Source organism: Calonectris borealis, chromosome 3 (genome assembly GCF_964195595.1).
Source record: "Calonectris borealis chromosome 3, bCalBor7.hap1.2, whole genome shotgun sequence".
NCBI classification, from domain to species: domain Eukaryota; kingdom Metazoa; phylum Chordata; class Aves; order Procellariiformes; family Procellariidae; genus Calonectris; species Calonectris borealis.
In genome coordinates, this window is record NC_134314.1 from 117,273,062 (window position 1) to 117,300,220 (window position 27,159).

A 27,159-nucleotide genomic window follows, 5' to 3' on the forward strand; every position below is an offset into this window, starting at 1 on the left:
TGTCACCTTTGTACATAGGTTATTCACAGGGCCGAGGGTTGTGGTGAGTGAGCCCTTTCCAGTAGCATCGATGTAATCAAGGCATTAGCAATCATCGCTGTATCCTGATACTAACCGTATTCCTCTTTTCATGTGGCAGGCCTATTAAAACATGATCTTTGCTAACAACAGAAGAGGACATCCCAGACCTGCTAATTTTGCAGGTGAATGGAGAAAAATGCCCCACCTGTTTTTGAAGCTTTGCTCATAGATTCACCTAGGCTGGGGCTGGAGGCAGCCTCACCTGGCCTGGCCTGTTGTCTCAAGGCAGCATCATTCCAGGCAAACTCTTGCCTAAACTGTTTTTAAAAACTTTTTTTAAGATGGGGTCCCTGCAGCATCTCCAGGCAATCTGTTCCAATGCTCCATTGTCCTTGCTGTTGGGAATCGTTCTGGCCTCTATCTCTGTCGGTACAGTTTAAGGCTACTGTTCCTTGTCTTACCAATTACAGCTATGGAGAACAGATTCTGCTTTCTGTGTGGCTGGAGGCTCCCTCCTTTCTTCTTGCCTCTGACTAATCAACCACAATAATGTGATAGTGATTACACATGGGATTTCATTTCCTTTGATTGCATTAGCAGATCATTAGCATTCTCTTTCTAAGGACTCATTTATGTGAGTGAATGTTTCAGCATCCTGCTCCGCTTGCACTGCCCATTGCTTTCAGGGCTAGCAGCGCCCTGCTCTGCCTTCACACCATCACCTGCCTGGTGAAGCATTGCCCTGAATTTCCAGGCTATTCTTGTATTGAGATCTTGGAAACTGAATTCGCTTCCGTACCTATCCTTTCTAGGGAGTCTTCCAAAATGTTTTGATGTCCCTTTTTAAACCAGTTTTCTAACAGTGCCTTTTGAACATTACAGTAATGAATGGTGAAGAAAACCATGCCAACCTTTTCAAGTCTGACAGTGATTTATTGTCAGATGTACATCCTTCTGTGAGACACATCTGTGCTTCCAGTCATTTTTTTATATCTTAACCAATAAGGGTATTCTCAGTGATTTCTCCAGAAAAATATGTCCAACGAAGCTGCTGAACTGAGAAAAAAGGAGTTTAGTGTTTACTGTTCATGCTAGCCTACAGCAAACAGTTATAAAGAATAACAAGTTTAAGCTGAAAAACAAGATCTCTCTTTTCCTCTTGTCTGTTGCTCTTGCGTAACTTCAGGAACCCTAACCCAAAAGGAGTTCTGAACTGGCCTCTGCTCAAATATGGGCAAAGCCTCAAAATGAAAGAAACATTAGAAAAAGTTGCACGACATTTGACATAATCTAGTTTCATTTTATTGGTACAAGTGCATTGTTTTGGGGTTTTTTTGCCCCCAGAAATTCTATGCTTATGATTATTTCTCATTTTGAATGTGCTAAATCATGTTATATCACTCACAGGTTTGAGAGATTATTTCTCTCTCTTAAAATGCCCATCTGTTACTTTTAGGCATGGAAACACAAATAAAGGTGATAAATAATGTGAAAGTAATGGGAATGAAGAGGGCAGGTGGATAGGATGTAGAAATTAACATTTCTAGTCTTAAAGGTGACTGATTTTAAATGTGATACAATAAAATGAGGTATTAGCAAGAAGTTAAGTTTTCATCAGATACAGCCCTGAATATGTTGTTTTACCAAATGAGGCTTTTCAAGAAATAGCAGTTCATTTGAATTTGAACAGTAATTAGCCCAGGATTTTGGTAAAATCAGACTTTTATACTCGGTATTTAAATCCCTTTACTACAGCAGTGCTGCGACACTAACTTTGCAAGAGCAAGTTTTGCTTTACATCAGAATAAAAGCCCAAGTCTAGATGTCAAATCTTCCCCGCTGTTTCTGGAAATAAATGTTGGGAGGCAAATGCCAGCGTAGCATAGTGAATTGAAATTCTGAGTACTGTCAACGCCGTTCGCAGAAAGAACCTGGGGAAAAAGACTGGCATACGGAATAAGATGATTCCTTATTTTGCTGATCAGTTGCTTTACCAGAATTTATTACAAAATCTTGGCTATCTCTTCTAGTGCATCTTTGGAGCATGTGGGAGCTTAAGTTTAAATTGGCTATTTGCTTTATTTAAAAAAAAGTAATCAAAAAAGCTCTATCAATCGTTTTGTGTTTTCTGATTGAAATAAATTTTTGCTTAAAATAAGAACCGACCAGGTTAGCCTTTTTCTGAATTAAATGTCTGCATTTAATACATTTAGAATAGGAAGCTCATAGTTCAGACATGCTTTCCTGGTCCTTTAATTCCCCTGTCATATTCTGCTGTATGTGATTATGTGAACTGTGACTGTCTGTGCAAATTAGGCTGGGTATTCTGGTCTAGATATAGCTAGGAATTAAATGCTGCTTTGTCAGCCATCTCACTTTTGCTCTGCTTTAAATGTAATAGAGAATCAGAAAACTTGTTTTACTTTTAGTTTTGGCTTACATTAAATATTTAGCGCTTTGTTCTAGTTGAGAAATCTCTGAGATTAGGTTTTTGAAGCAAAACTTGCAGAAATCGTCGTCTTGATTGGCTGCTCTGGCTCTGAAGGAGACAGGGCAGGAAATCTTTCTAGGAGGCCTAATCCTGTGTTTTTTCAGTAACACATTCTTGTTTCTTGTGCGCACCACGATGGTGTTTCTGTGCAATTTTAACTAAAAGTAGAACACAATAAGAGGCAGGCTCTTGGTTTTGGTAAGGAGTGGGAGGGGGGTCTGCACACAAAGCGAATTACCCTGGTTTAGGGTAGATGTCTGAGAGTGGGTGAGTCTCCTGTCTGTCCTCACTGACTCTGCTTAAACAACCCCCTTACATTAGGCACCTTCTCTGAAAATTACAGAAGATAATGGGAGCGGTTGCACACTTGAGTTCTGCTGGAGAAACTTTACACCAAATGCTGTAGGACAAGTAAGTTACCACCTGTATTTAGTGCAAGTGCTACGTGAGCAAGGCATGAAAGACAGGGCAGGGGGGGTTTCCCCTCTGTATGGCACAGAACGCAGAGGGGAGGCACCAGCGGTCCTGGATTGAGGCAGGCATCATGAGGGCAAGGGCTGTGTAAGCTTTTCCGAACAGCTCTGTCCATTCATTCATATTCTGACCCGCAGCCACCCCCGTATCCTCAAGCAAAGCCTGCTAGTTGCTTCAAATGGTGTGCACTCATGCTGTACTGCTGTTTAGTCTGCAATGGACGTTTTACTTCTGACCAAAACAAGTCTGTGCCCAGATCCCCTGAAATTAGGGGCATCACTAATCCTTTTTATCATTCATATGTAATAATCTATTAAACCAGAGCCATGAGATGATAAAAATCTTATCTAAATGAGAATTTTAGATGAATTGTTGAAAGAACTTTTAATATCTAATTAACTTTTTACACTTTTAATACCTTATTTATCTTGAATCAGTAAAATAGAGTATGAAATGTGAGTCCATCCAACTCTTCTCTACTGTGTTTTTTCAAAAATAGTTATAAAAATTTTCTTTTGTTACTTGATCTTTATCTCCCAAATGAAATGCAGTGCCCAACTGTCATTTAAATAATGTTGTTTCTGATGCCGTGTTAATAACTGCACTCAGTGGATCTGTATCAAATATAATTTGGCAGATGATACGGCAGTTTGAAATGCTGTAATATAGTTTTCAAGATCAAAATTTTCTAGAAAAGGAGACATCTTATTTTCCGATATTTATGCTACAATTACACAAGAGGGTCTCGCAAATGGAAGATGGAGACAGGAGGCCGCTGGGCATTGGGGAGAACAGCCTGGGTATTAGGCTGTAGCTTTATAAGCTCAGTACGTGTGGTACACCGTAACATTTACCATGGAATGAGTTTGATGGCATATAATTTATATGGTTATTATTGATTCACAGTAGTAAAGTACAACTGTTTTCTGAATTGTAGAACCATTTTGTTTAGGTTTTGGGGAGGGTTATTTCCTGCTAGAAGAACATGTCTCCTATAGATGAGTGTACTGTGCAAGACAGCTGATCAGAGTTGCTGTCAGTGGTATTCTTGCCAACTGGAGGGAGGAAGCTGATAAACAAGGCAGACAGCTTTGGAAACGAACCTTTAATACTACATTAGGCATGTTTAAAACCAGCAGTGTGTTTCAGTGAGTTTCAACTCTTAGCATATGTTTATTCATAGAAAATCAGCAGTAAAATATACTTGCCAGCGCACACAAGAGACAGAGTCTGCATGAGGTCGTTTCTCTTTCAGACATCAAATACAGAAGAGTGTCTTGGTAATTGTTTTACAGTGGGGTTCTAATCATACTCTAGGCATAAGCTGAGCTGAGCAACTTGCCTTTTAATAGAAAAGTATTTGCTTTTAAGCTTGTTCAGCTTGCCGCTTTTTTTTCCTGGTTTTATGTGTCTGAGTGTGTTTTTACATTTACATACAGTCATGGATATGTGTTTGCTCTCGATGCAGTTCGGAATATCATTGTGTAAAATGCCACTGTCTGGGGCAACATTATGATGGATAAATGTCATTTTTGACCTGGTAGCCGTACGGTATTAAAACAGCGTATGTTGCAGCCATGTAGTACAAAATATTCAGTGTGGAAAATGGAAAAAATGGCAATGCATTTAATTAAAAATGTTTTTGACATAAGTCACCTTCAAAGGCAGATAATCTGAGAGTCCAATTGAATATGTTGGTTGATTTGAGATAATACCTTGCAATTGCATGTGCTCAAGGTACAGAAGTATGTGGAAAAAAAAGAAAAAAAAAATCCATTATTGTGTAAAATGTAGCTCTGCATTAAGTAACTGGATAGGATTGTACATGCAAGCAGTTGTAATTTAACTCAGAGCATATTATTTAAAAACAGTGGCCACCAGCAGAACATAGCCGGCTGACAGAAAAATAAGAGTTCTGGCTTCCTGAAAACCTTTGTTATTAGGAAAACCATCTGGCAGTGTAATAGCACCGAGTGTTATTGCCTTCAGCCTCTTATCTTTGGTTGTTAGCTGTCTTAATAGAGTTTAATATAATGGAGATTAATTGACCTCCATAACTTAATTGGTGCCATTTCATTCAGGTTTTTTCCCTCCCAGCATATTCTTCATTCTGAATTGCTACTGTATCTTCATATTGTTTTTTTCATGTGAAGTCTCTCCTTTCTCATTGTTTTGCATTATCTATATCTGGGTCAAATTGCTTCTTGAATTTGCAGCATAAATGAACTTTTTCTGGTTTACCTTAGGTGTGGTGGCAACCTGAGACCAGGCTATAAAGATTGCGTGAAAAAAATGGCGTTGAATAAAATGCCGTAAAATGACATGTTGTAGCTGTTCAGTATTTTCTGTGGTTCCACGTACTAGCATAAATATGAGATTAAACTGAATTTCTGCCAAATTTGTGACCCATATGAAGTTGCAACCCTGAGCTGAAAGATTGCTATTCTGAACACAGTGGTCTATACTTAAGGAATGTTTCTTACATTTTCCAGTGGCTTGAAAAATAAAATGTAATAATATACCAAACATGATTAATTTAAAGCCTGAAGATGATACAGTTGTGTGTTACATTATGGTGTTAAATAATAGTATTTCTGCTTCTGGTGTGTTTTCTGTAGACCAGAGCTGAGAACTAACTGGACTGTCCTTACTGGGAGTGTAGCAGGTTGGCAAAATGGCAGGCTGAGCATGATGGACATGAGGCTCTATAAGTTTATTTTAATATCCTGTGGTGCACTGCTGGAAATAGGAAACTGCCAGGTCTGGCTCTGAGGGCTTTGCCTGCTATAAATAAACTTACTAGTTTTCAGAAATTTTCTTTAAAGGCTCTCAGTTTTTTGCACATAGTTTTAATGATTTATACCATCAGAGTGTTTTGCTCAGCAAGGGATAAGATGTAGGAGACTCTCTAAAGCTTTGCTCCCTAAAGCAAAAAAACCTCCACAAAACAGTCACCAGTTGCAGGAAGGCACAGCACAAAAATCAAAGAACACGTATAATATTTATCAAATCCGAAGTAACGTTGAAAATTATATGAAGAATTATCTCTCTTAATTTTGACTGTAAAGTAGATCCCTGAAATGGAAATTAATTATATTTGCATTTTTTCTGATGAAGAGTGAGAAGTTACTTGAAATGAGAGACTTTTCAGTGCTTTCCACATTTAAGGGCTAAATAAATTCAGAAAAGAATACAAAAAGAACATAGAAATCAGCTGCATCAAAATCTGTCTCTGACAAAACTTACACCTTTTCACTTCCCTTCCCCACCGCTGGGATGTTCTTTTTGCCCAACCCTACTACTTGGGTATTCTCTGTCCTTCAATATATCTTTCCCTGAAAATGAGAAGCACAAGAGACAAGACATGGCTAATGTTGTTGCATAAGGAACTGCTGTCTGCAACGGAAAGGTGGGACCAAGGGAGACTGTGTGGTCGGCTAATGTGGGCAGCAGGGAAAACAGGAGCAGAGAGAATGAGCTGTAGCTGGGCCAAAGTGGAGTAAGAGCGAGGGAAATGCTCTCGCAGAAGTAGCTCCAGTAAGTGCCAAAACCCTCAGTGGTAGAGGCATTGGGTGCTGGCTTCCAGAAGCAGCCCCAGGAAGGAGCGTGATGAGTTAGGGGGGATTTTGTCTATATGTTTGTCAATGAAAAGACAAAATGGAACATTTGGAAAATAACCCTAAAAATCTGTCAGCAAAGAATTAGTATAAAGTTTATGTGCTTGTTTTTCCATGAATCATCTGTATAAATCTTCCCCATAATTAGTTTTAATTCGTATTATATAACTTTAATTATATATTATAACCAAAGAAACTCATTTATTAGGAAGGATTTGAGGTATTGAATAAATAGACTGCATAAATAACTAGAATGGACACTGTTGAGGAAGGGTATTATCTCAAAGGATATTCGAGATCTGTGGAACAATTTGGGTGTTTCACCTGGACTTGGTGAAATAGTTCTGGCTTTAATGCAGCCTAGTCCGTCAGTACCTCTATATCCCTTCTCTGCCGCCTCCCCTTTGGATGACGCAGCCCTCTGCTGCTTCATGGAAACCAAGCTCTTTCTCTTTTTTTTTTTTTTTTTTTAATTTCTGTAACTTACGTATTGTGCAATACTTTGGGAAGTAGCTTAACATCTTTTCAGTTGGTTCTTGGTAATTTCTTAATGTTTTTTTTTCCTACCTCCAGTTCAGTCTTTGGAAGTTTGTGTACAGGTTCCTGTGAAGGATCTGTATTGCAGAATCGGGAATTTGGCTGACCTACTAAAGTGAGGAAGTGTAAGGGGAACGTATGAAGTGTGAAGTCGGTTATGGGGGAGAACATGGGGAATTTTTAGGGCTGACCTCTTTCTGCACTACAAATTCCAATTGTCTTTGGTCCACCACACGAGTGTTGCTTTGCAGTTGATGAAAATTCATTACTGGTCTTAACACATGTGCATTGTAACTGTATGCTTCCTCAGAGCGGCTGTGGTAGGCATCCCAAATTATGAGTGGTTGCCTGAGCTGGCGGCAGGTTGTGTAAACAGAGCAGATGTGGGAACATTGCTGCTAGTTTTTGGGCAGATGGGAGCAGTCTCAGAAGAATTCAGACCTCATTTGCCTTGAGCTTTTCTTGAGCATGGACATTTCTTTGTCACTACCACAGGAAAAATACGGTTGAAGTTACCTCCTTAAAAAGTCAGCGGTTATGCTGGTGTGGTCATGGCTGTTCAGCTTTCTATACTTTGGAGCCAAACCCTTTCAGAAATGAAGAGAACCATGTCTATCTTCATCAGTTACATTCGAATCACATTTTCGTGATATTTTTGCAAGTGCAAGCTTGAAGGTGTTATTTTAAGTGACAGCTGAGTTTCTGGAAGTCATGGTGTGGATGGCCATGATCTGGTGAGACACAACCGGGTAATCTTCAGTCTCATCTCATCCCCACAAAGCAAAACTCTTCTGTGTCCCGTGGCATGTGCAAAACTTTTTTCCTACAGTAGCAAAGTTTTTAGAAAGGCACCATTCTTTTTCATTGGAAAAATCTGTCTCAGTGCATTGGAAAGTGGTTTTTGGTTGGTTTTGGTGGGTTGGTTTTTACCTGACAGGCAAAGGTGAGTTGGAGTAATGGGCTCTGGTTTAGAGCTGATAGTATATGGATTAGAAGAAAATGGCTAAATATGAAATGGGTTTTGGCTATAGAGTATTTCATCTGGGAAAGCCAATTGTTTGGGTCAGGTTGAACATTTCTGCTGGAGAACAATCTATCAAGTCATCTTTACTTCAAATTGCTCAGTAATGCCAAAGATACTCATCGCTCTCATTGCAGGGAAAAGCTCTCCCGTAGTCTTCAAATTCACTATGAGTATAGATTAACAAGTAATCTGTACCTCAGTTTGATTTGAAACGGGGTGTGGTGGCACAAGTAATTGTATTTATTCTCCCAGTCTTCTGTGAAACCCCCACCCTGCAGCACCCTTCTTGTCCCATTGCTAGTTGGAAGGCTTTTCAGAGGTTATTAAGGCACCTCTTAACTTGTCCTCTGGTGCACAGTGATGAGTACTTGAGCATGCAATGGCCGAAACAATCCTGGAGCTTGCTGACCCATACGGTGAGAGATGGGGATGACTCCTGCGTGGTGGTGCCAGCTGTTAGGCTGAGCTTTAGAGTTTAAAAGGAAGGAAATGAAATTGTGTGGGACCCCCGTCTCTCAGCATCTGAATCTTTCCGAAAGCTTTAAATTATGGCAGAGCTTAATCCACCCTGTGTAGTGTGTCCTGGTGAAACCCCTTGCAGAACATAAACTTTGCATAACGCTGGTAGTGTGCTACAACCACTTGATGGCACCCTTTGATTTGGTACATACCTCATTAACCGTAGCATAGTGCAGTGTAGCTGTAGTATTTGTAATGGAATAACACGTAAGAACTAAAGACTGCAAGGTATCTGGTTAATGTAGAGATGAAATGAATGAAACAGCAAGGCTAAGCTTTCCTGACCCTTCATGAGAGAATAGATGAAAAAAGGAAGAATAAGCTATTGTGCCGAAGGGAGATGATGAAATTCAAGATCCACACACATAATCTCTGGCTCAGCCTCTGAAATGTTAATCCCTGGGTAGAATTATTTGAGCTGTAGATTGCAATTTATCATCAAAATGGCACTGTGTCAAACAATACTTCTTGTATGTGTGATGTTTAGAACTATCCAATTTTAATATAAAATGGTTCACAGAGCACTGTCTAACATTTAAGTAGCAACTCGTTAAGTTCAGGATGTTTTTCCTCGTTTCTGTAGACCCATGGTAATCGTGTAGAGTTATATTCCATAGGTCGCTCTTAGGGTCTTTTACTAGCCATATAGTATGTTTTAGGGAGTGATCTGTTTTGATCTGAGCGGTGACAGGTGATGGGACTGCTTGGTAGTAATCGTAACACAGAGTGGTCCAGGATGTTTATTTTGAGGTGCTCAGTTAATTTTTACAACGAAGAAATCTGCCAAAAATTTTCTGATGGCTTAAAAATCCCCAGAATTTGAGATTAATGTTTTGCCAAGTTGTGCAAATAATTATTTTGAGGTTACAAAAAATATTTTCTCATTATGTTTTACAAGCTGGAATGCCCTTCAGGTTTTTTGTTCCTTGCTTTTAAAGTATGCCAGTAGAGGGAGTAGAAAAATTACCATCCCAGTAAGGATAAAATATTCTGCACTAAAATTCAGCCCTTTCTCCTTTAGAAATCTTATTATTTCATACTGTAGTCTGTTACTGAAAGTAAAAGATCCAGTACCTTGAGAAAATGGAATTAGGGTAAAAAACACAGCCCAAATAGTTTCTGAAATGTAGGGATGTGTGAAACAGCATAATTATTAGAGAAGAATATTTAAATCCAAAGATATATTTAGAAATATGAATTGCATTTTTTTCCCCCCTAGTACTTATGGCTTGTTTGAAAATCACCATGTAATTTTATTGTTACAGCAAAACTCAACATGTTTTAGTGCATGCTAATAAATTCATTTCTCTGCATTTATTTTTAAAGGTGGCCTCCATATAAAGGTGCAATTAAATTGTGTGAGGCATTTGCAAATACAAAATACTTAAATATAGGTTTTTTTGTTGCAAGTCTGGCATTTTTCACTTGGGAAAGGTGAGAGACTGAAGGAGGAGAAGGGAGGAAGCGGAGTATAAACCCTGCCAGCCTTGCAAATTCATAATTCCTCTGTAGAAGTTGTTTCAGAAGGCAATGAGATTTGAAGCAGAAACTATTTGGTGATCTTCCCATGTTTCTCTTTCAGCGTGGTGGTAATTAAAATCTCCTCTAAAAATATGCCAGTATCAACAAGAGATTTTGAAAGTCTTTGGTGTGTTTGGTTAGCAGGTATATACCCAGCGTTTTGGAATCGAAGGCCTGACTGAGCAGTCATGATGGCTGTGAACTGAACTATGAAGGAGACATTTGTCTTGGAGTGGGACCTTTTGTGTTAATCCTTCCAACCTTTATATTGTAGCATTTCGTGATGGTATTTAGTCAACGAATAACTTGTGTTGTGCACTTGTGATCCCTCTCAGTCAGAAATGAGCGTCTGTGGAATAAGTATCAGTGTTAGATAAGAATTATTATTTTATTTCATATTTTTCCTGCACTGAGGTCTTTTTTCCTCGCAGGCTGGCACCTTAGTAGCACGTATAGTTTCTAGATTAATATTTATAAGAGGATACTCAGGAGATGAACATGATTACATTGAGTGTGCAGCTGTTTATTTGTGCATGCAGTTGTTTTCTGTGCACCCTAGATAAACATGTTATCAGAGTATATCTGATCACAGATATTCACGTCTTAAAATTACACATACCAGTGAAGCTTCACCGCTGTCTGCCCAGCCCAAACACACTAGGCACAGAGTATGTAAGCACCGTCACCAGAGTTTTGCTGCTTTAGAAAGGGTATTTTTCTCCTCTGACTGCCTTTTTTGCATGTCTCTGTGGTGTGAGTTGCTACATCAGATTGCTATTTCTGGTTTTTGCTCCTGCATCAGCCCTGGTATTTTAGCTGTTCGGGCTTGCACTCGCTTCCTTGCTGATGTTCTGTCTCCTTGCTAGTTCTGTGTTACACTGAAAACAGGCGTGCTTTCAAAAACTACGTGTTGGACAAAATTATACAGAGGCATATTTTGTGCTGTAGCATCTATTTGTATTAGATGATTAAAGTTTTTGCAACTTAAAACAAGTCATCCCTTAGTTGAGTGGGGTTTTTTTGATTAAAAGTGTGTTCAAAATCACTACATGTTTACTAAGAATCAAGGAAGTTATGTTTCATTCTTTCACACTGCTGTGAAAGATAAAACTTGTGTTTGATAAATGGGGAGTTCAAATTTAGTTTGGTAATAACCTTTGTACCAGATATTTTGACCCCTGAATTATCTATGAATTTTAGGATCAGATTTGATCAACTTAGTAACACTGAGCTATTTAAGCATTTGTTTGTTTAAACTTCCATTACAAATGAGACACTTGATTAAGATTCTGGTGTCCCATTTTGCAGCATGGTAATAATTAAACAAACATAAAACCTGTCTTCAGACCAGAAATTGTACAGAAGCAAGTCACAACAAATCTTGATAGTGTTGTTTTGTGTGCTGGCTGGAAATGGTATGAAGTCGTCCGTTAAAGAACAGCTTTTAAATGTGTCCAGGATGTGTACAGGGATTTCACTGTCAAGCTTTTAAAAATTATTTTCTTCTAAGTAAAGATTTCAAATTGCTGTACATAAAAAGAACAAAAGGTTTTTTTAGCTTCTTGTCTCTGATTTTTTTTAAAAGTAATTCTACTGTATTTTAGAGCTGCAAATATCAGGAAAAAAAATACATGTTTGTGTACAGTGCCTGTGGATTTTTTTTACTGAAGCGAAGCTAATGGCTGTCAAGAAAACTTTGTTCTGAGCTTACTGTGATATCTGGCTTCTATATTTCTTTATAAGGAGTGTACTAAAAATAAATAGTGGTAATCAGTCTCTGTTATGATTTTAATTTCGAGTATATCTTTCGAAGGAAACCCAAGTTTAAGTGCCCGACTGAATTTTGACTTGACAACATCAAACCCAAACAGATTTTTGTCGTGCACGTTGTGAGCTTCTGCATTCCCGAGCTAATTGAATGTGAAGCGTCACGCAGAATTGTAGTATTTGCTGGTGAACCTGGATAGCCAATAATAATTACTACGTTGAAGCTTGTTTTCTGTGCAGTTGAAGCACAACAGTGTACCCTTGGTTTTGTTTAGGATGGATCTGGATTAATGCTGGTTTACAATTATTACTCACAGGGCATTATCATTTCAGATCTGTGCATCTACTTTTAAGGTACGCCAATTGCTGCAATTAATTAAAGTGCTGCAGATGCTGCTGGTTAAGCCAATTTAGAGAACAGAGCGTGAATTTCCAGTTATGTGAGCTAGATAATGATAATGCCTTAACGTGGTAGTCGCTCTTGTGAGCCAATTACCACTCTAGATAGCTGAAGCAGGTCTGTGGTTCACTCTCTCTGCCTTCGCCCGTTCTGGGAATACATGTCTCCTTTTTATGCCTTTTACTGCTGAGTAATCTTAGTTTTCCTCCCTGGTTGTGGGGTGGTCCGACTGACAGCTTTTACTCTTAATAAGCTTAGAGGTAATAATCCAAGTCCTGTAGGTCACATGTACAATATGCCTTTTAGTTTCATTTTTTCCTGCTCTAGTTTTGCCAAAACATCAGGCTCCCTGTAATATTATATGAGTGCTATTGCTAACTACCGGGGACTGAAGCACTACTTTCTGGTAATTGATTAATGCAGACATCTCGTAAGTGTTTTTATGTTACAGTAATTACAAGATTAGGTCTGCTTGTGTTTTGGTCTTTTGGTTTGGTTTGGTTTTTTTTTTTCCATTTCCTTTTATTGTGGAATATTTTTAAGTATGGATGGATCAAATATTAAGTTAATTAATATTGAGATTTTTTCAATTCCATAAGTTAGGTTAATTTCACAGCCAAGAAGTAGAGAAGAAAATATTTTCACTAGAGACACTCTGTATTTATTAGTTTATTCTTGTATTTGTTTTAGATGGCTACATGATATGTTAATAAATAAACCATTAGCAACGTCTTTGCTTTTTGTACACATGTGAACTTGTTTCTAGGGGAGCTTTAGAAATGTTGACAGTATTTGTGCCTGTAACACTCCAGGCATGTTCCTGATGTAGCTGGAATGTGGAGAATAACATATTTTAAAAGAATATATAGAAACTGATTATTTGAAACTGATATTTACTTTGTAACGCTTGTTTTTGTGAAAGTCTATTTGTGCAAGTCTAATAATAATTTATATAGATATTATAAATAAATGGGAAGCTGTGTAATATGTGACATACTTGCTGTTTGACTTACCAATGGCCAATTTCAAGTTTCAGGCTTAGATTAGGGAGACTCTGTCCCATGAAATATTTCTGTATTTTTGGAGTCAGCTATATGATTACGTCAGGTATATTTGAGTAGAGCTAATAACGTACTAATAACCTCAGGAGTGGCAGCCCCTTAGGACCGTGGAGTGGCTGAACCTTAAGAAAAAGAGTGCAGCCGAGTTCATATGCAAAATGGGGAGAGAGTGGAATTTTCCTAGAATCAGAGCAGAGAGAATGGGTTTTCATCCTGGATCTGTAAACATAAAGCCTTAGAGATTTGGGAGGGCTCAGAGAGCCTGGTGTAGATGCACGGAGAATGGGCTCGGGAGAGAAACAGGGGAACATTGTTTTGCAGTAGTTGAAGCTTGGTCCCAGACAGAGATGGAGGAGGAAATTGGCTGCAGAGGAGAAAGAGTCCATAATTTCTGAGAGGGAGTGGAAGAGAACAGAGTGCACTACTTAGATGTCTCTGGCCTCATTCCAGAGAGTGGAAATAAAGACAAGAAAGTGCATGTGAGCATTTATCGCTTTGTCCTTTTGTGTGCTCTTATGTGACCTGAAGCAAAGAAAAAAATCTTTTTGGGGAATCTTAAAAAAAAAAAAAAAAGTATCTTTGTTTTCACTTCAACCATCCCCTATCTGCAAGGACAGGGAGCTGAATACACACAGGCTGGAACCAGAAGAGTAAATCTCCATAAAATACTGGGGAGCCTGAAAATGCAACCACATGAGGTGACTGAACCATTCTCAGTTTGCTGCTGTCAAAACAATGCACCGACACTTGTGGTCACCTGGCCTTTGGAGAGCTCATTCATCTCCCTGACCCAACCAGAAATGTTGTGTTTTTTTCTTCTGGATGAGTTTTCTGCTGGTTTAGTGAGAGGAACTGGGTTGTGAAAGAAGTGCCAGCAAAGTGCCAGGGCTGGTGTGCGACAGGAGCATGTGGCTGGAGAAGCGGGATGCAGGTAGGAGGTGAGCTAGGAGTCAAACACCATCTGATCGGCTGCAGTGTCAGGTAGGAGTTGTTATCTTGTGCCTCTGCACTGGATGAGGGAGATGAAGAGAAATGGGTGTTTCTGGGTGCCCTCATGCTTCTTGTGCCCTGCAGCTCACACGTTGCACGGCTGCTCCAGATGGGTCTGGTTGCCTTCGCTGGCCCTTTCTTGCCCTACCTGCAGCGTATCAGCGCTTGGAGGGACTCTCCTCCAGATAGGTCTTGGGTGCTTCAAACAGCTGCCAGCTAACAACCACATCCCTTCATAGGGAGCAGAGACCTGCTGCTCAGAGACCATGTGGTAGCCTGCTTGGATCAAAACGAGCTTTCCATCTTCTCCTCTCATCCAGTGCTGTGGTATTTCAGGGGCGCCCCAAGAAATCACCTTCTCCTATGTGGAGCATTAGCCATCCTTTCTAAACCCAGCTTGCATCAAATTTCCCTTGGTTTGGGCGGTTTCCTGCCTCATGTTATGGTAGGGCACTCTTTCCTTGGTAGTAAGATGAAAACCCTAAGTTCATGCTTTGTTTTTGGTGATGTTTAAAAAAGATACTTAATAGACTTATTTTTGTGACAGAGAGATGTTAGCAGAGGTTTTATTAAGGTGTGATACCGCCGATCTTTGTTGGAAGTGTAGAAAAGAATGAGACCACATCGCCTGGATGAGATTTGTGGCTTAGAAGTCATTGTGGCCAGACCTCCTCCTCACCTGAGTATGAGCTGCACTTACTGCTATATAGTTACACTAAAAATAAATTCCCTCTTGCAAAAGTATGCATAATACTCTGTGTGTGCGTGCATGCGCGCACGTGTTTGTTTTCATGTGCCATGAACCCCGAGATAGAATCTCCTGTTTTATAAGGGCTAATAATTTGTTCCCAGATTTAACAAGGTGCTTAATCGCATGGCTTTCTTTAACTTGATTTAATTACAAGTAGATCATATGCTTGAAGTCAGGCATGCACTTAAATACCTTCCTGCACTGAAGTGCATCCTTTTTGGTGTTGATATATCACTGTGTTTAATGGACATGGGGGATTTATGGGCCTTATAGACAAACATTTACGCACATGTTATCCTGTGATAGTTGGAGTCAGCAACGCCAGATCAGGGCCAAACTCTCAGTTACAACTGGCTATGTTTCCGTAAGACTTCCCCAATACATCTTCATTTTCATTATATTTTTCATGTAATAGGAGAAGAATCCTGTAATTATGATTTGCTGTCTGTCCTACTTAGTTTTGCAGTCTTTTTTTGGATAAGTTTTATAATGCAAGTTATGTCTAAAGAAATCAAATTGTGGGGCAGAATTTGAAAATTCCTTTTTATTATGTTAAATATGCGATAATTACTGCTGTTTGTAATGACTGCAGCAGATTGCTTTGGGACATAAAGCTCTTACTGCCCAGTACTTGGTGAGGGGAAAAAAAAAAGGTGTATCAAGTTTTTTGCAATTAAAAATCCGGAAAAACTTGTTTAAGAAAATGTTAGCCCAAGAACACGCATCTTTTGTCAGTATAATATGCAGCCCTGAACACAACTCTTTTTATCAACAGTACAGTGTTTCATATTTAATCAACATAAAATGAAGTGCTTCCCTCACATGAATGTAACACAGATCAAGTCTCAGCCAAAGCAAATAAAAGAATGAATGCTTTGTTAATCATCCATAACTAATTTGTGCATACACAGAAAAAATGAAATCTGTTTTTGACAAGAGCTTTTTCATAGAAGCAGCAAGGGAGAATTGAACATGTAATGTGCATTAGTAGTAGTGAATAGCAATGGGGAGATCTGAGATGTTTGCCTGGGACGACTTCTATTTCTTGATAGTAACAGCATTTAACAGAAACCTAAGATAAGAGAAGGGAGGATTTTTTTGAGTTGTTTGCCAAAATATAAGATGACAAACCTGTGCTGAAGCAGACATGGATGGGTTCTTGTGTGCCTTGACATATATTCATAAGTATTGCAGGGAACTGCCACATATCTCTGTGACAAACTCAGCTAATAGATAATACACAGTGAAGAAAATGTTAAATGCATTGCTTCTTTGCACAGGCAATATGATTGTGTTGCTCTAGTGACAGTGTGGTTATGGTTGACAGAGCAGCTTCATTACAAGCCCCTGTTTTCAGACTATTGCAGCTTTAAAAAAAAAAAAAAATATCACCCATTGGACTGAAATTTTTTATGCTTGTCAGCCTTGAGGTGAATTTTACTTTAAGTGCAAGGTTAGAATAAATCCATATAGCTGTTTCCCTGATTGAAACAAATTTGGAGGGATGGTTGGGCTTTTTAAAAGTTGAGGTTTATGTTTATTGCAGAGCTGCATTTTGAAAGGCTTTGCATTTGTCCTTGCTGCTAAAATGTAGATTATGTTGTTTATAAAAATATATGTATAAAATAATTAACTACACCTGCACCATACACTATTCTCACTTTTGCGTGTGCGTAGGGTGTGACAGCTGAGATTTCTTACATGCGTGAACATGCCCCTATTCTAGCTTCACACAGATCTTAATTTTCAGCTACCTCTCTTTTACCCTAGTTATATACCTACCCTTTGCCCCCTGCTTCTTCCCGCATACGTCAGATTCAAATCGCACGTCAGCAGTATGGCATTGGCTAGGTTCATTGATTCAATATTATTTTTTTCTTCCTTTGCTCTGTAGAGGGGAGTGCTGCACGCAGGAACCATCACTGGTGAATCACTCTGCTCTTAGATAACAGTCTGGAGTAGATTTGCATATTAAAGTTGCCTCACCGAGTTTTGTCCCTGATAGGGAGGTGCAGGTTTGGATGAAAGAAATAGTAATAAAGTGGCACGGCAGAGAACTGTATGTTTGTATAGAGACACTTTCTTGAAGAGCCAACTCTTCCAGAGTGAATTTTGTGATTGGTAGCACGGCCATGGAGCTGTAAGAGTTATGGTGTCCTCCAGGGTGGTAGCTGGGAAATACAGTGAGAGGGAAGGAGAGAGAGAGGGAAGAGCATCAGCAGATCCCATAATTTCTCTGTATTTTGGGGGACTTTTCCAACTTGTGGAGAGCAAGTCTTATGAGGAGCAGCTGAGGGAACTGGGGTTGTTTAGTCTGGAGAAGAGGAGGCTGAGGGGAGACCTCATCGCGCTCTACAACTACCTGAAAGGAGGTTGTAGCGAGGTGGGTGTTGGTCTCTTCTCCCAAGTAACAAGCGATAGGACGAGAGGAAATGGCCTCAAGTTGCGCCAAGGGAGGTTTAGATTGGACATTAGGAAAAATTTCTTTACTGAAAGAGTGGTCAAGCATTGGAACAGGCTGCCCAGGGAAGTGGTAAAGTTACCATCCCTGGAAGTATTTAAAAGACGTGTAGATGAGGCGCTTAGGGACATGGTTTAGTGGGCATGGTGAGTTGATAGTTGGACTCGATGATCTTAGAGGTCTTTTCCAACCTGTATGATTCTATGATTCTATATCCTCTTGGGATTATGTATTTTGGTGGTTGTGGCACATGTTTAAAGTGAAGTTGTGAGCAAGAGGGAAGAGAATTAAAAAAGCACAATCATGAATTTAATAATGGAGATACATTGGTGCTCCAGTAATAACTCAGATGTTCACTTTCAATAACATTATGCTGGTTTTTTTGAAGTGGCCTTTTAGCCTAAACCTAAGATATTACCAATATGATAAATAATTTGATCCAAGGGCTCTGGTTCTGACAAGGAGAACGGTTGCTGTGTGAGTGTTGCTGTGTGAGCATCGCTGCTCAGCACACAGCCATCAGGCATTACAGACATTCATTCTGTGCTTTTCAAGTTAAGGTCCAACCTTCAGTACAGAAACAATATAACGTAAGAGTCGTAATATCATCGCTTGATACCGTTAAAAGCTTTTCTGTGTCATAAGCTTTGCGAATTTTATGTCATTGTGCATTCACTCTATGGAAGTTACCCTCAGATAATAATAACTGGTTGATGGCACACTGGTATTTTACAAAACCCATTTAAACAGGTTTTATCTATGCTAGATAATTAAGTCTAGACAATGTTATATGCCATCTTAAAACATAATATTTTCTGGAAAGGTGAATGAAAGTATATAAGGTCGCTGGAGCAGTTAATCTTTTGACCTTGTTTGTTCTAAAGCAACCTCAAACTTGCTTCCTTGTTGCAGATTACAAAGGAGCTGAATAATGTGTTTACGTTTGCGAGTCTGTTTAAATAATCCAGAATTAATTCTGGGGTCTGTATCATTTGTGTCTTCCTGCATGGCATTTGTTTCCTCAGGAGAAGGCTTGCAGGTAGGCACGACCTGATGTACAGAGCTATAGACCTTTCAACGACTGTTCTTAATATTATATTGAACTCACATTAAATATTCACTGCTGAGCTTGAGGTATTATTTCAAACCCACCTTTTTAACATGAAAGATTCTGAGTCTTTGTCTTGAAGTGACACCAAGAGAAAGTAAGCAAATTTAGAGCCTGGAATGGAAAATGAAAAGAAGCTGTAAGCGACGGAAGGGCTTTTCACATCTGAAACCAACAATAAATAGGTAACTAGTTTACCCTCTTTTTAAAAAACATTTGTTTTTCTGCTAAAGACTGTCTGCTGTCAGGGGACACTAGCTGGACATCTCTCTTGTGTAACTACTTGAAGGTTCATGGGATACTTCTGCATAGAGCAGGTGAGCAATAGAGTGAGTCATGAAAATGGAGACTTCCTGCCGGGCAAATTAGAGCTAAAGCGTCAGGCACTGGTAGGTGAGCTTAAATCTAGATTTTATAACAGGTATTGCCTATTATTTAAAAACAAAAGCAAAAACCAGAAAACAACCTGTGAGTCTCTTTAGTCAATACATGGAAAAATGTGGAGTTACGAGTTGCTGAGCAGTAAATGAAGCCATGGTTATCAAGTCCACTCCATTGTCCTCCCCCTGAAAGGAAGAGGTCTCACGTAATAGGTGTTTCTTACTCCAGTTTCAGCTAAAAATCTAGGAACCAACTTTATCATCTGCTGTTTCTCTCCTTTTAGCATTAGGTAAATTATCTGTATTTCTACTTTGTTTTGAAGCTAACTCTACAGAAATACTATACAGTTATACAATGAACTCTTCAAAAGCAGGGAGAAAAACAAACCCAAACCAGGGGGAATACTGCTTGGAAGTGCCCCAGCCGAAGCAGAGCGCAGGAATTGCTCTTAGAGGTGGACAGCACGCTGTGAAGGATCCAGCTCAGCAGCACACAGCTCGCAGAAAATGAAGGACTGTTATTTTCTGCCAAACTGCCAGCCCGGCATGCAATGCCTCTCCCAACAGCCAGCCTCACCTGCCATGTAGCAGCAGCAGCTCAAGCCTAGACTTCTTTAAATCTGCTCCTTTGAGAGCGAAGGTTTGAGGATTTAAACAGCCAGTTCGTAATAACAAGTTTCTCTGCCAACTTTGGCTGAGCCTCCATGAGCTTGTGTCCTGTGTTCATGGCAAAATTAAAATTCTGTACGGGAGTTAGAGTAGGACTTATGCTTATAATCTTTGCTGTCTAAAAATGATTTAATCTCAATGGTTTTTGATTACTCGTGATTTCTGTAGTAATACACGCAGACTTGCACATAGCTGCATCATGTACCTTAGCAGGCCCAGGGGACATAGTCATGTAACTGGCTGCTATAGCATTTGGGGCCAGGAAAGGAGTAGACAGTCCCTATCATGCAATGATCCCAACAGCAGAGAGCAAATGGCTGCGAAAGGGAAGCAGATTACCAGACAATATTGGGGCGTTAGTGAGCTCAGCACGTTGGGATCTAGCCATTGCAGGAGAGGATGTGATTTTTGTCACTGCTAAGTGATAATGGGATAGTCAAGTATTCCAGGGCTCCTGAGCAGTACAACACAAGCTGTATCTCTGCAAACACAAGGAAAAATTCATGTACTTTACAAAGCTACTACTGTAATGTTTGCATAGAGCATAAGGACAGACAGAGTTTAGCAGGTGATTGAAGGCATCTAACAGTAAATTTAAACCTGTTGTTAATGGAAAAAGAGAAACTTGCGCAGCATCTCTAGAAGAAGCGATCTGAAAGAGCAAGGAGGAAAAAGGCTACAACTACTACAGCAAATGTTTCTCGACATCAGTTATCGATCTCATTGCACCCTTCTGTGGGAGAGTGTTCAGGAAATGTTCCTGTTTTACTAAACAGGAGAAAGCAATGAAGACTTTTTAAATGGACACATGAAGCAGTTACCCACATCCTTTCCAAGGCTGAGTATTTCAGGGTTCAATAGTTCTCTGCTACTTAATAAAATTGTCCAGCTCACCTGCAAACTTTTTTCTATTGCCCTTAGTAAGCATCAAGCCCACTTTAGAAGGGGATACCAGTCTCGTACACATGGTCTATTAATAAATTGCATGTCTAAAATTTTTGTCATGCACATCTTTTGCCATCCGTCCAATAGTTGTCTAAGAAGCTTAATAGCATTTTTGTTAGCTAAACAGAACCTCCAAATTTTCTTGGTGGTAGTTTGCATAGTGTAGATTAATTACCTCAATTTATTAGGTATCATTTAACTTTCTAAACTTCCTATCTGATATTAATCTCTGGAGATTTCCAGAGACTGTGAATGCAAAGCATCAGTCTGTGAAGATGAATGGTCAGTTGTTACCCACAGCAGGTTACGTGAGCATACCCACAGGTATGATTTTTGGTCAGAAAGAATCATTCACTACATACCTCAGCCTCTCAGGGTGCTAGTGAAATCTCATGGGGCTGTCCTAAAAGTAGACCATAAGAAGACAGTAGCTGTAGTAGGATATTGTATTTTCTTTTTGCGTACTGAAAGTGTCGTCTCCACTGGTGCTGAGTAAGAAACGGTGTGTTATGCTTCCAATATAATGATTCATTAATCATTATGTGCTATAAAAACCATCATGTTGGTGTTTTTGAAGTGGCCTTTTAGCCTAAACCTAAGATATTACCAATATGACAAGTAATTTGACGCAATCTGGCAAGGACAATGGTCACTTCGTGAGTATCTCAAATAAATAAATAAATAAATAAGATAAAATCAAGTGTAGCTGTTTCAACACTTAAATATTTTTAATTTCCTTCCCAGTCTAGGGCTCAGACTTTTCTGGTGTGTGCAGAATTTTTTAAATATTAAATTCTCCATTCAAATGCATCATAATTCTTAATAATGTTCTGGATACCTTGAACCATTATTTGCTTTTAAACAAGTTTTCAGCACAGATTGTGCTGCCTGCATTTGGTCCTCCAAATCTCCCATCCGACTGTCTAAATTATTTTAACTGACATAGTTTCTAATTTACTCTCTCCAGTTGAGAGGGCTCCCTGTAGCTTGTCTATTTTAGCATTTAATTGCTGTATACTCTCACAAATTAAATTCTGTAGTGATCCATTTTGCTCTGCCGGTGAAGCAGTGATCTTTTCATCTAAGCAAGATGGCACTTGCAACTCAGCCTGCCGGGCTGGCATCCAGCGCCGGGAGAGGGGGAACTTTCCGATTTCCTCTCCTGCGGTGTGTGATGGCTGTAGGGGCGGTGGGGTTTGTGCCAGAGGACAGGTTTCCTTCAAAACGTTCTCCATTTAATTCTGAAGCAAAAGGAAAGTGAAATCCTCAAAACTTGTTCCTCTCAATGGGTTTTTACAGCTAGAAAAATTGCTTTGTCTAATTATTTTATGCCCAAGTGTGCAGCAGAATGCTCCTCTTTAAAATCTGCATATCTTTGTGGACTTTTTAGCATTCGCTTTTATAAAATGTGAAAAGGCAGCCTCTAAAAATATTACACTGTACATCTTCCTTTTCTGGGAGAAAGATAGTCAAAACTCATTGTTTCTTTTGACAAAATAACAATACCCCATTAGGAAACTTGTTGTCTTCCCCAGTTAGATCTTTTTTGGATGATGTTTGTACAGTGCTTACGCATCACTTAATGTATTTCTATTGGAGAGGGAGAGGGACCATATAGTATTTAAATAATTAAGTAGTACAGTACTTTTTGATCTAGTTTCTGCTGAATGGAAATACTTTACTGGGTTTTCTCAATATGTGTGTATCGAAAGGTGGGCAGTTGAGTCTCGGGGATTAAAGACTGCAGTGCAGCAGGGGTTGAAGGTCTGAAGCTGAGTTCAGGTGTGGAGAGTAAAATACTGTGCTGTTTTCTGTGGAGAAACTCTTTCCCCAGCCCAAATAACCCAGAGGAATGTACCCCGTGAACAAAACCTGGCCAATGTTTTGATTCTGTGTAACTCTAGAAGTGTGAAGCCAGTTTAACAGAAAATAGAAAGCTGATTCTTACTTATTTGCACTTCCTATATTAATCTTGAAGAAGACTTACCAGGCAGTTGGTAATTACAGGACACAAGGTCATTAAAAATACATTTTTAAGGAAAGAAGGCTGCATGAAATTTGCATTATTGCATTATTTGGGTCTTCTTTAAACTAAGAGTCTGAGTTCAAATCTTTCATATGGAGGTGTTAATCTTTTGACTTGCTTCATTCAGAAGAGAGTTGGGCACTGTTTGATAGTGTGACGTGACTGTCTGTCATCTGTGATCATCATCCTCTGAGTAAAAATGGGCTGTTTGTTTTGCATGTGTGGTACAGATTATCTGGTCTTAGTTCCTTTGTCAGAGTATTTTAGTCCTATTTGCTGTGAAAGGTTTCCTTTAGTAGGGAAAGATGGGAATGATTCCTAGAAAAGGCTAGTACATCATAGCATTGCTTCACATTGTTCTCCTTGTAGAAAGAGATCAGGTTATGTGGATCCTTTACATTAGGCAGATCTTTATGTAAGGCACGTACTATATAGTAACTTTTGGGATGTCTGACACCACTCAGAGTCATGAATATTGCAAAGAGAATGATGCATGGTTGCAGTATTGAAAAGACAGAAATTTGTGTGATAACCAGAAATTTGTCTGGTCCTGTGTACAGGACCGGACTCACTAAAAAGTGAGTCTGGTCCTGTAGCTGTGACAGTAAATCAAGCTTCATTGGTTTCATTTGAACTGACTGCTGTTTGGGCAGTGTTAATTTTCCCTTCTGTCCCCCAAAATTTGTAATCTGATGGTAGTTTGAGGGCTTGTGGAAGTAACTTAAAATGCTGTAGAGGAATAGTGTTGGGGACTGCTCCTTGAAAACCCATCTATAGCTATTTAAATCCCTGTTTGCAATGTACGTCCATGTACCTAGTGTAGGTCTTCTGGCTTTGACAGAGCTGGATGCAAGGTGCTCCCATGCAGTGAGAGCTCATCCCAGCCTGACTCTGCCCTACTTTCAGCTATGTGGCTTCTGATTAACTTGAAAAAAAGCAGGGTTTTGTCTCTCTTTGGGGTAGGTTCCAGTTGACTTGCATGTTGCATTGACATATCCCCGCTAGCTCCTGAACCATATGTCCTGATGGCACGTTAAAGGCCAGAAGTTGGTTAGAAACAGCCACAGCAGTGATGGCACCAGCAAATTGCACCTCTGCTGGTATCTGAGATGACAATGTTTTTAAAGTCTGTACAAACACATACAGTGTGCTTAGAAATTGGGAACTACCTAAATTTATTACTACTAATACTCTTCTGTACTAAAAAGGAATGCAATGTCTATTGATTTACATAGTATTGCTTGCTCTATATATTTCTTTGTTTGAATTTAGAAGTCAAAGTACTCCAGGTTATTAGGAAGTCTTTTTATTTTCTATATTAATTTCTGTTTTGCTAGCTTTGAGCACTTTTTTTTTTACTCCAGATTTTTAATATTTTGCCAGATATCTTAAAGTACCAGGATACACAAGTATCAACCAGCCAGTTGGCGAAGTGCAGAGCCAGACACACACCGCATCCTGCTGCTTCCCCAGCTGTGAACAGCTGATACAGCTTGGTGTAGTGCACGGATAGGGTTATTTCACCCAAAATATGGTGTATGCTAGAGGCATCTCAGGGACTAAGGGGAGTAGGAGGAGGAGTGCGTCAAGAGGGATGGAGCTGCTTGCGAGAGGAAGGCATAAAAGTGTAGAATACAAAAGTAGAAATTCCTCAACACAGGAGAGTATTCTGGAGAAGTATTGCTATATGTTTACGTGTGGTTTTTACTCTTCAGTAAATTATAATGATAACTTTGTAAACAATATACTTTGTAAATAATATACAGGTTTCTCAAGAGCCTTCGGTCGACCCAGCACAGCCATTATTCTGTTATGCAGGATGATAGGCTGCAGTAATTTCTCCTAACATACCAACTAGTTCTTTTTTAATCATGTATTGGTGATTTCTAAAGAATTCTTTTTTTTACGATATGCTGCTAGAACTATACAGTAGCAAACATGAAACAATAAAAAAAAAATTGTTAACCAATATTCCACATATTATCTTATGAACCAAGCAGTGCCCACTCTCAAACAGGGTAGTATGTTTGAGCTGGAAGATAACCTAGAGGTATTTGTATTTTACGAGTATTGTAGGTTAACTTCTATCTTTCTGTGGTATTCAAAATATCATAGTTGATTTTATTTGCATAATGCATTGCCTTTCTTAAAAAGTAGAGAGTTTCCAAATTACTGTTTTTTTTTACAGAATGAACTCCATCTTGATAGTTAAGTGTTGTAGAGTATTTTGTCACCTCTCTTTATTATCACATGGATCGTTTCCCTCTTGTGATTTCAAAGTTGACTTTTCCATGCACCCTTTCACAAAACATGATGTGGCAACTCTGGCAGTCACATGTATGTAAAATACCTGGAGGGATAATTGAGCCTTACACATTTTAAGCTTTGATTATAGAGTTAAAATCAGAAAAATTGAGCAATTAAAATATTTGCATTGGGATTTCTGCTTTACCTTCCACAAAACTCCATGTGCTCATATGAGACACAAGTGACCCCAGATCAGACTTTTACTATTAAATGCATGTTATATATTTAGTATCATACCAAAGTGTGCTTCTGTTTGAAACAACTCATTCCAGCCTAATGCTGAAGCTGTTCCTGTATACCCTACTCACAGGTATTTCTCTTGGATTTTTTTGTCTCTGCTGATTAAAAAATTATTTATTCTTCTGCACAAAAATTTCTCTGTGGTTGTGGGATAACTCAGGTTGTGTTATACGAAGCATGTAGGGGTTTTTTGAAGAAAATGTTACAACCTTTGTAAGAAGTGGTTATTAGCATGTTCTGACATTTAAAAACAATTTTTTAAAAGTAGGTTGTATGTCAGAGTAGCAAACATAATCTATTGTGAAATCAGTCATGGACCTAAGCACCTTGAGAATATCCTTTTCAGGGGCAAAAAAGAAGTTTCCCCCCAACTACTTATATAGCTAAAACCATGTAAGGCCAAGCCTATAAAGCTTAAAAGGAGAAAACATTGCAACACTTCTAACACACTTAATTTTCTGGGAGAGTAGGAGGATGTACTTAAACTCGCATGTTAAGGAAAATAAAACTTGAAAGATCAGAGACTGTCTATTTTAGTTTTTTTTTTCTTTTTTTTTCTTTTTTTTTTTTTTAATACAATAAATTTACAAATTTGGATTGTTATAGGCAACTGGAACCTGAAAAGTCAGCTTCTGTCGTTGGCCCACAAAAAGATTATGAAATGAATTCCTTTCTCAGGAAGACTGAACTTGATTGCCAAGTATGTCTTATTCTTCACAGCACCTCAGGATATTTAGTGCTATGAGAATCTTCCTGCACATGGCTGGCTTCTCCCCTTTGTACTGGCACACAGCTGCCTGCACTCTTGTCTCCCCCCTTCTCTACACCAGCTGATCCCAGCAGATTTCACAAGGAATGAATGATGATCTTCACTGGGAGAACTTCACCTCTTCCTGATCCAGGTCTCTTATTCACTCTCTGATCCAGATAATCTGAAGCTGCAAATGGCAAGATGATAATTTATACAATAAATAGCTATTAAGTGAAAATGTAATTCCACATCATTCCAAAATTCTCCTGCCTTGATGTCCATGTCCAGCTTTTGGATGCTTGCAAGTTCAATGCTCTGTCCTTTCTCTTAACTTCAGATTCACCATTGGGTTGGTTTTGCTTGTTTGCTTTGACTTTTTAGTAAAATCATCTTGATTAAAGACAACATGCATCTCAGTTATGTTATCAGATAAGATGGTGTGTTTCTAACAAGAGAAAGTAGCTCTGCCCCCAGATACACCTTCTGTTTTTCGGAGTCACTGAAGTGTATTTGTGTTCCCTATGATACCTCGCAGGGACCTCATGGGAGGTCTGTGTGTTGCTCTCATAGCATAGGGTGTAACAGGTGAGCCACCCCTGAGAAGGCATTGGTAGCTACACAAGGAAATAATCTAGGTCGTTGTTAAAATGTTTACAGCTGCTGGGAAGTGATTTTCATAGTCAAAGTGTGAAGAATACATCAGAATACAGGCATGGTATGGCTGATCAGAGGTTCATGCGGAAGGCTGCAAGCAAGTACCCATGTTCGTGATTTGTTCCCTACACCTGTTACTCACTGGGTGTAGATACACCTGATCCTTTTTTGGGTATTTTCATTGATGAAGGGGAGTAAGGACATGACAACAGACATGCATCTTTGTTAAAAGGGGGGGGAACCCAAAGGTTTTTTTTAAAGGAAAACCTAATTGCATAATTTGGGAATAGTGAACAAATGAAGAGTCTTTCCACATATTCGAGTTACATTGCGAACTACCATTTCAGTAAGAGTAGCATTTGATAACATAATACGGGTTTAAAAGCAGCTAAGGTATAATTGGTTTTTGTCTGCAAGCATAAGCTCATCCCAACCGATTCAAAGG

General features: G+C 39.1%; 1 protein-coding gene across 13 annotated transcripts in view; it reads left to right on the forward strand.

The window, feature by feature from the left end:
- Positions 1 to 27,159, forward strand: part of EHBP1 (EH domain binding protein 1) — a 232,705-nt gene that overhangs the window by 61,175 nt on the left and 144,371 nt on the right. For 2 of the 13 annotated variants that reach the window (XM_075147589.1, XM_075147590.1), the window contains exon 6: positions 2,834 to 2,923. The exons of the other annotated variants lie outside the window; for them this stretch is intronic. In XM_075147589.1, coding sequence (XP_075003690.1) covers positions 2,834 to 2,923 — 90 coding nt within the window. The remainder of the gene's footprint in view (positions 1 to 2,833; positions 2,924 to 27,159) is intronic. 13 annotated transcript variants of the gene reach the window in all.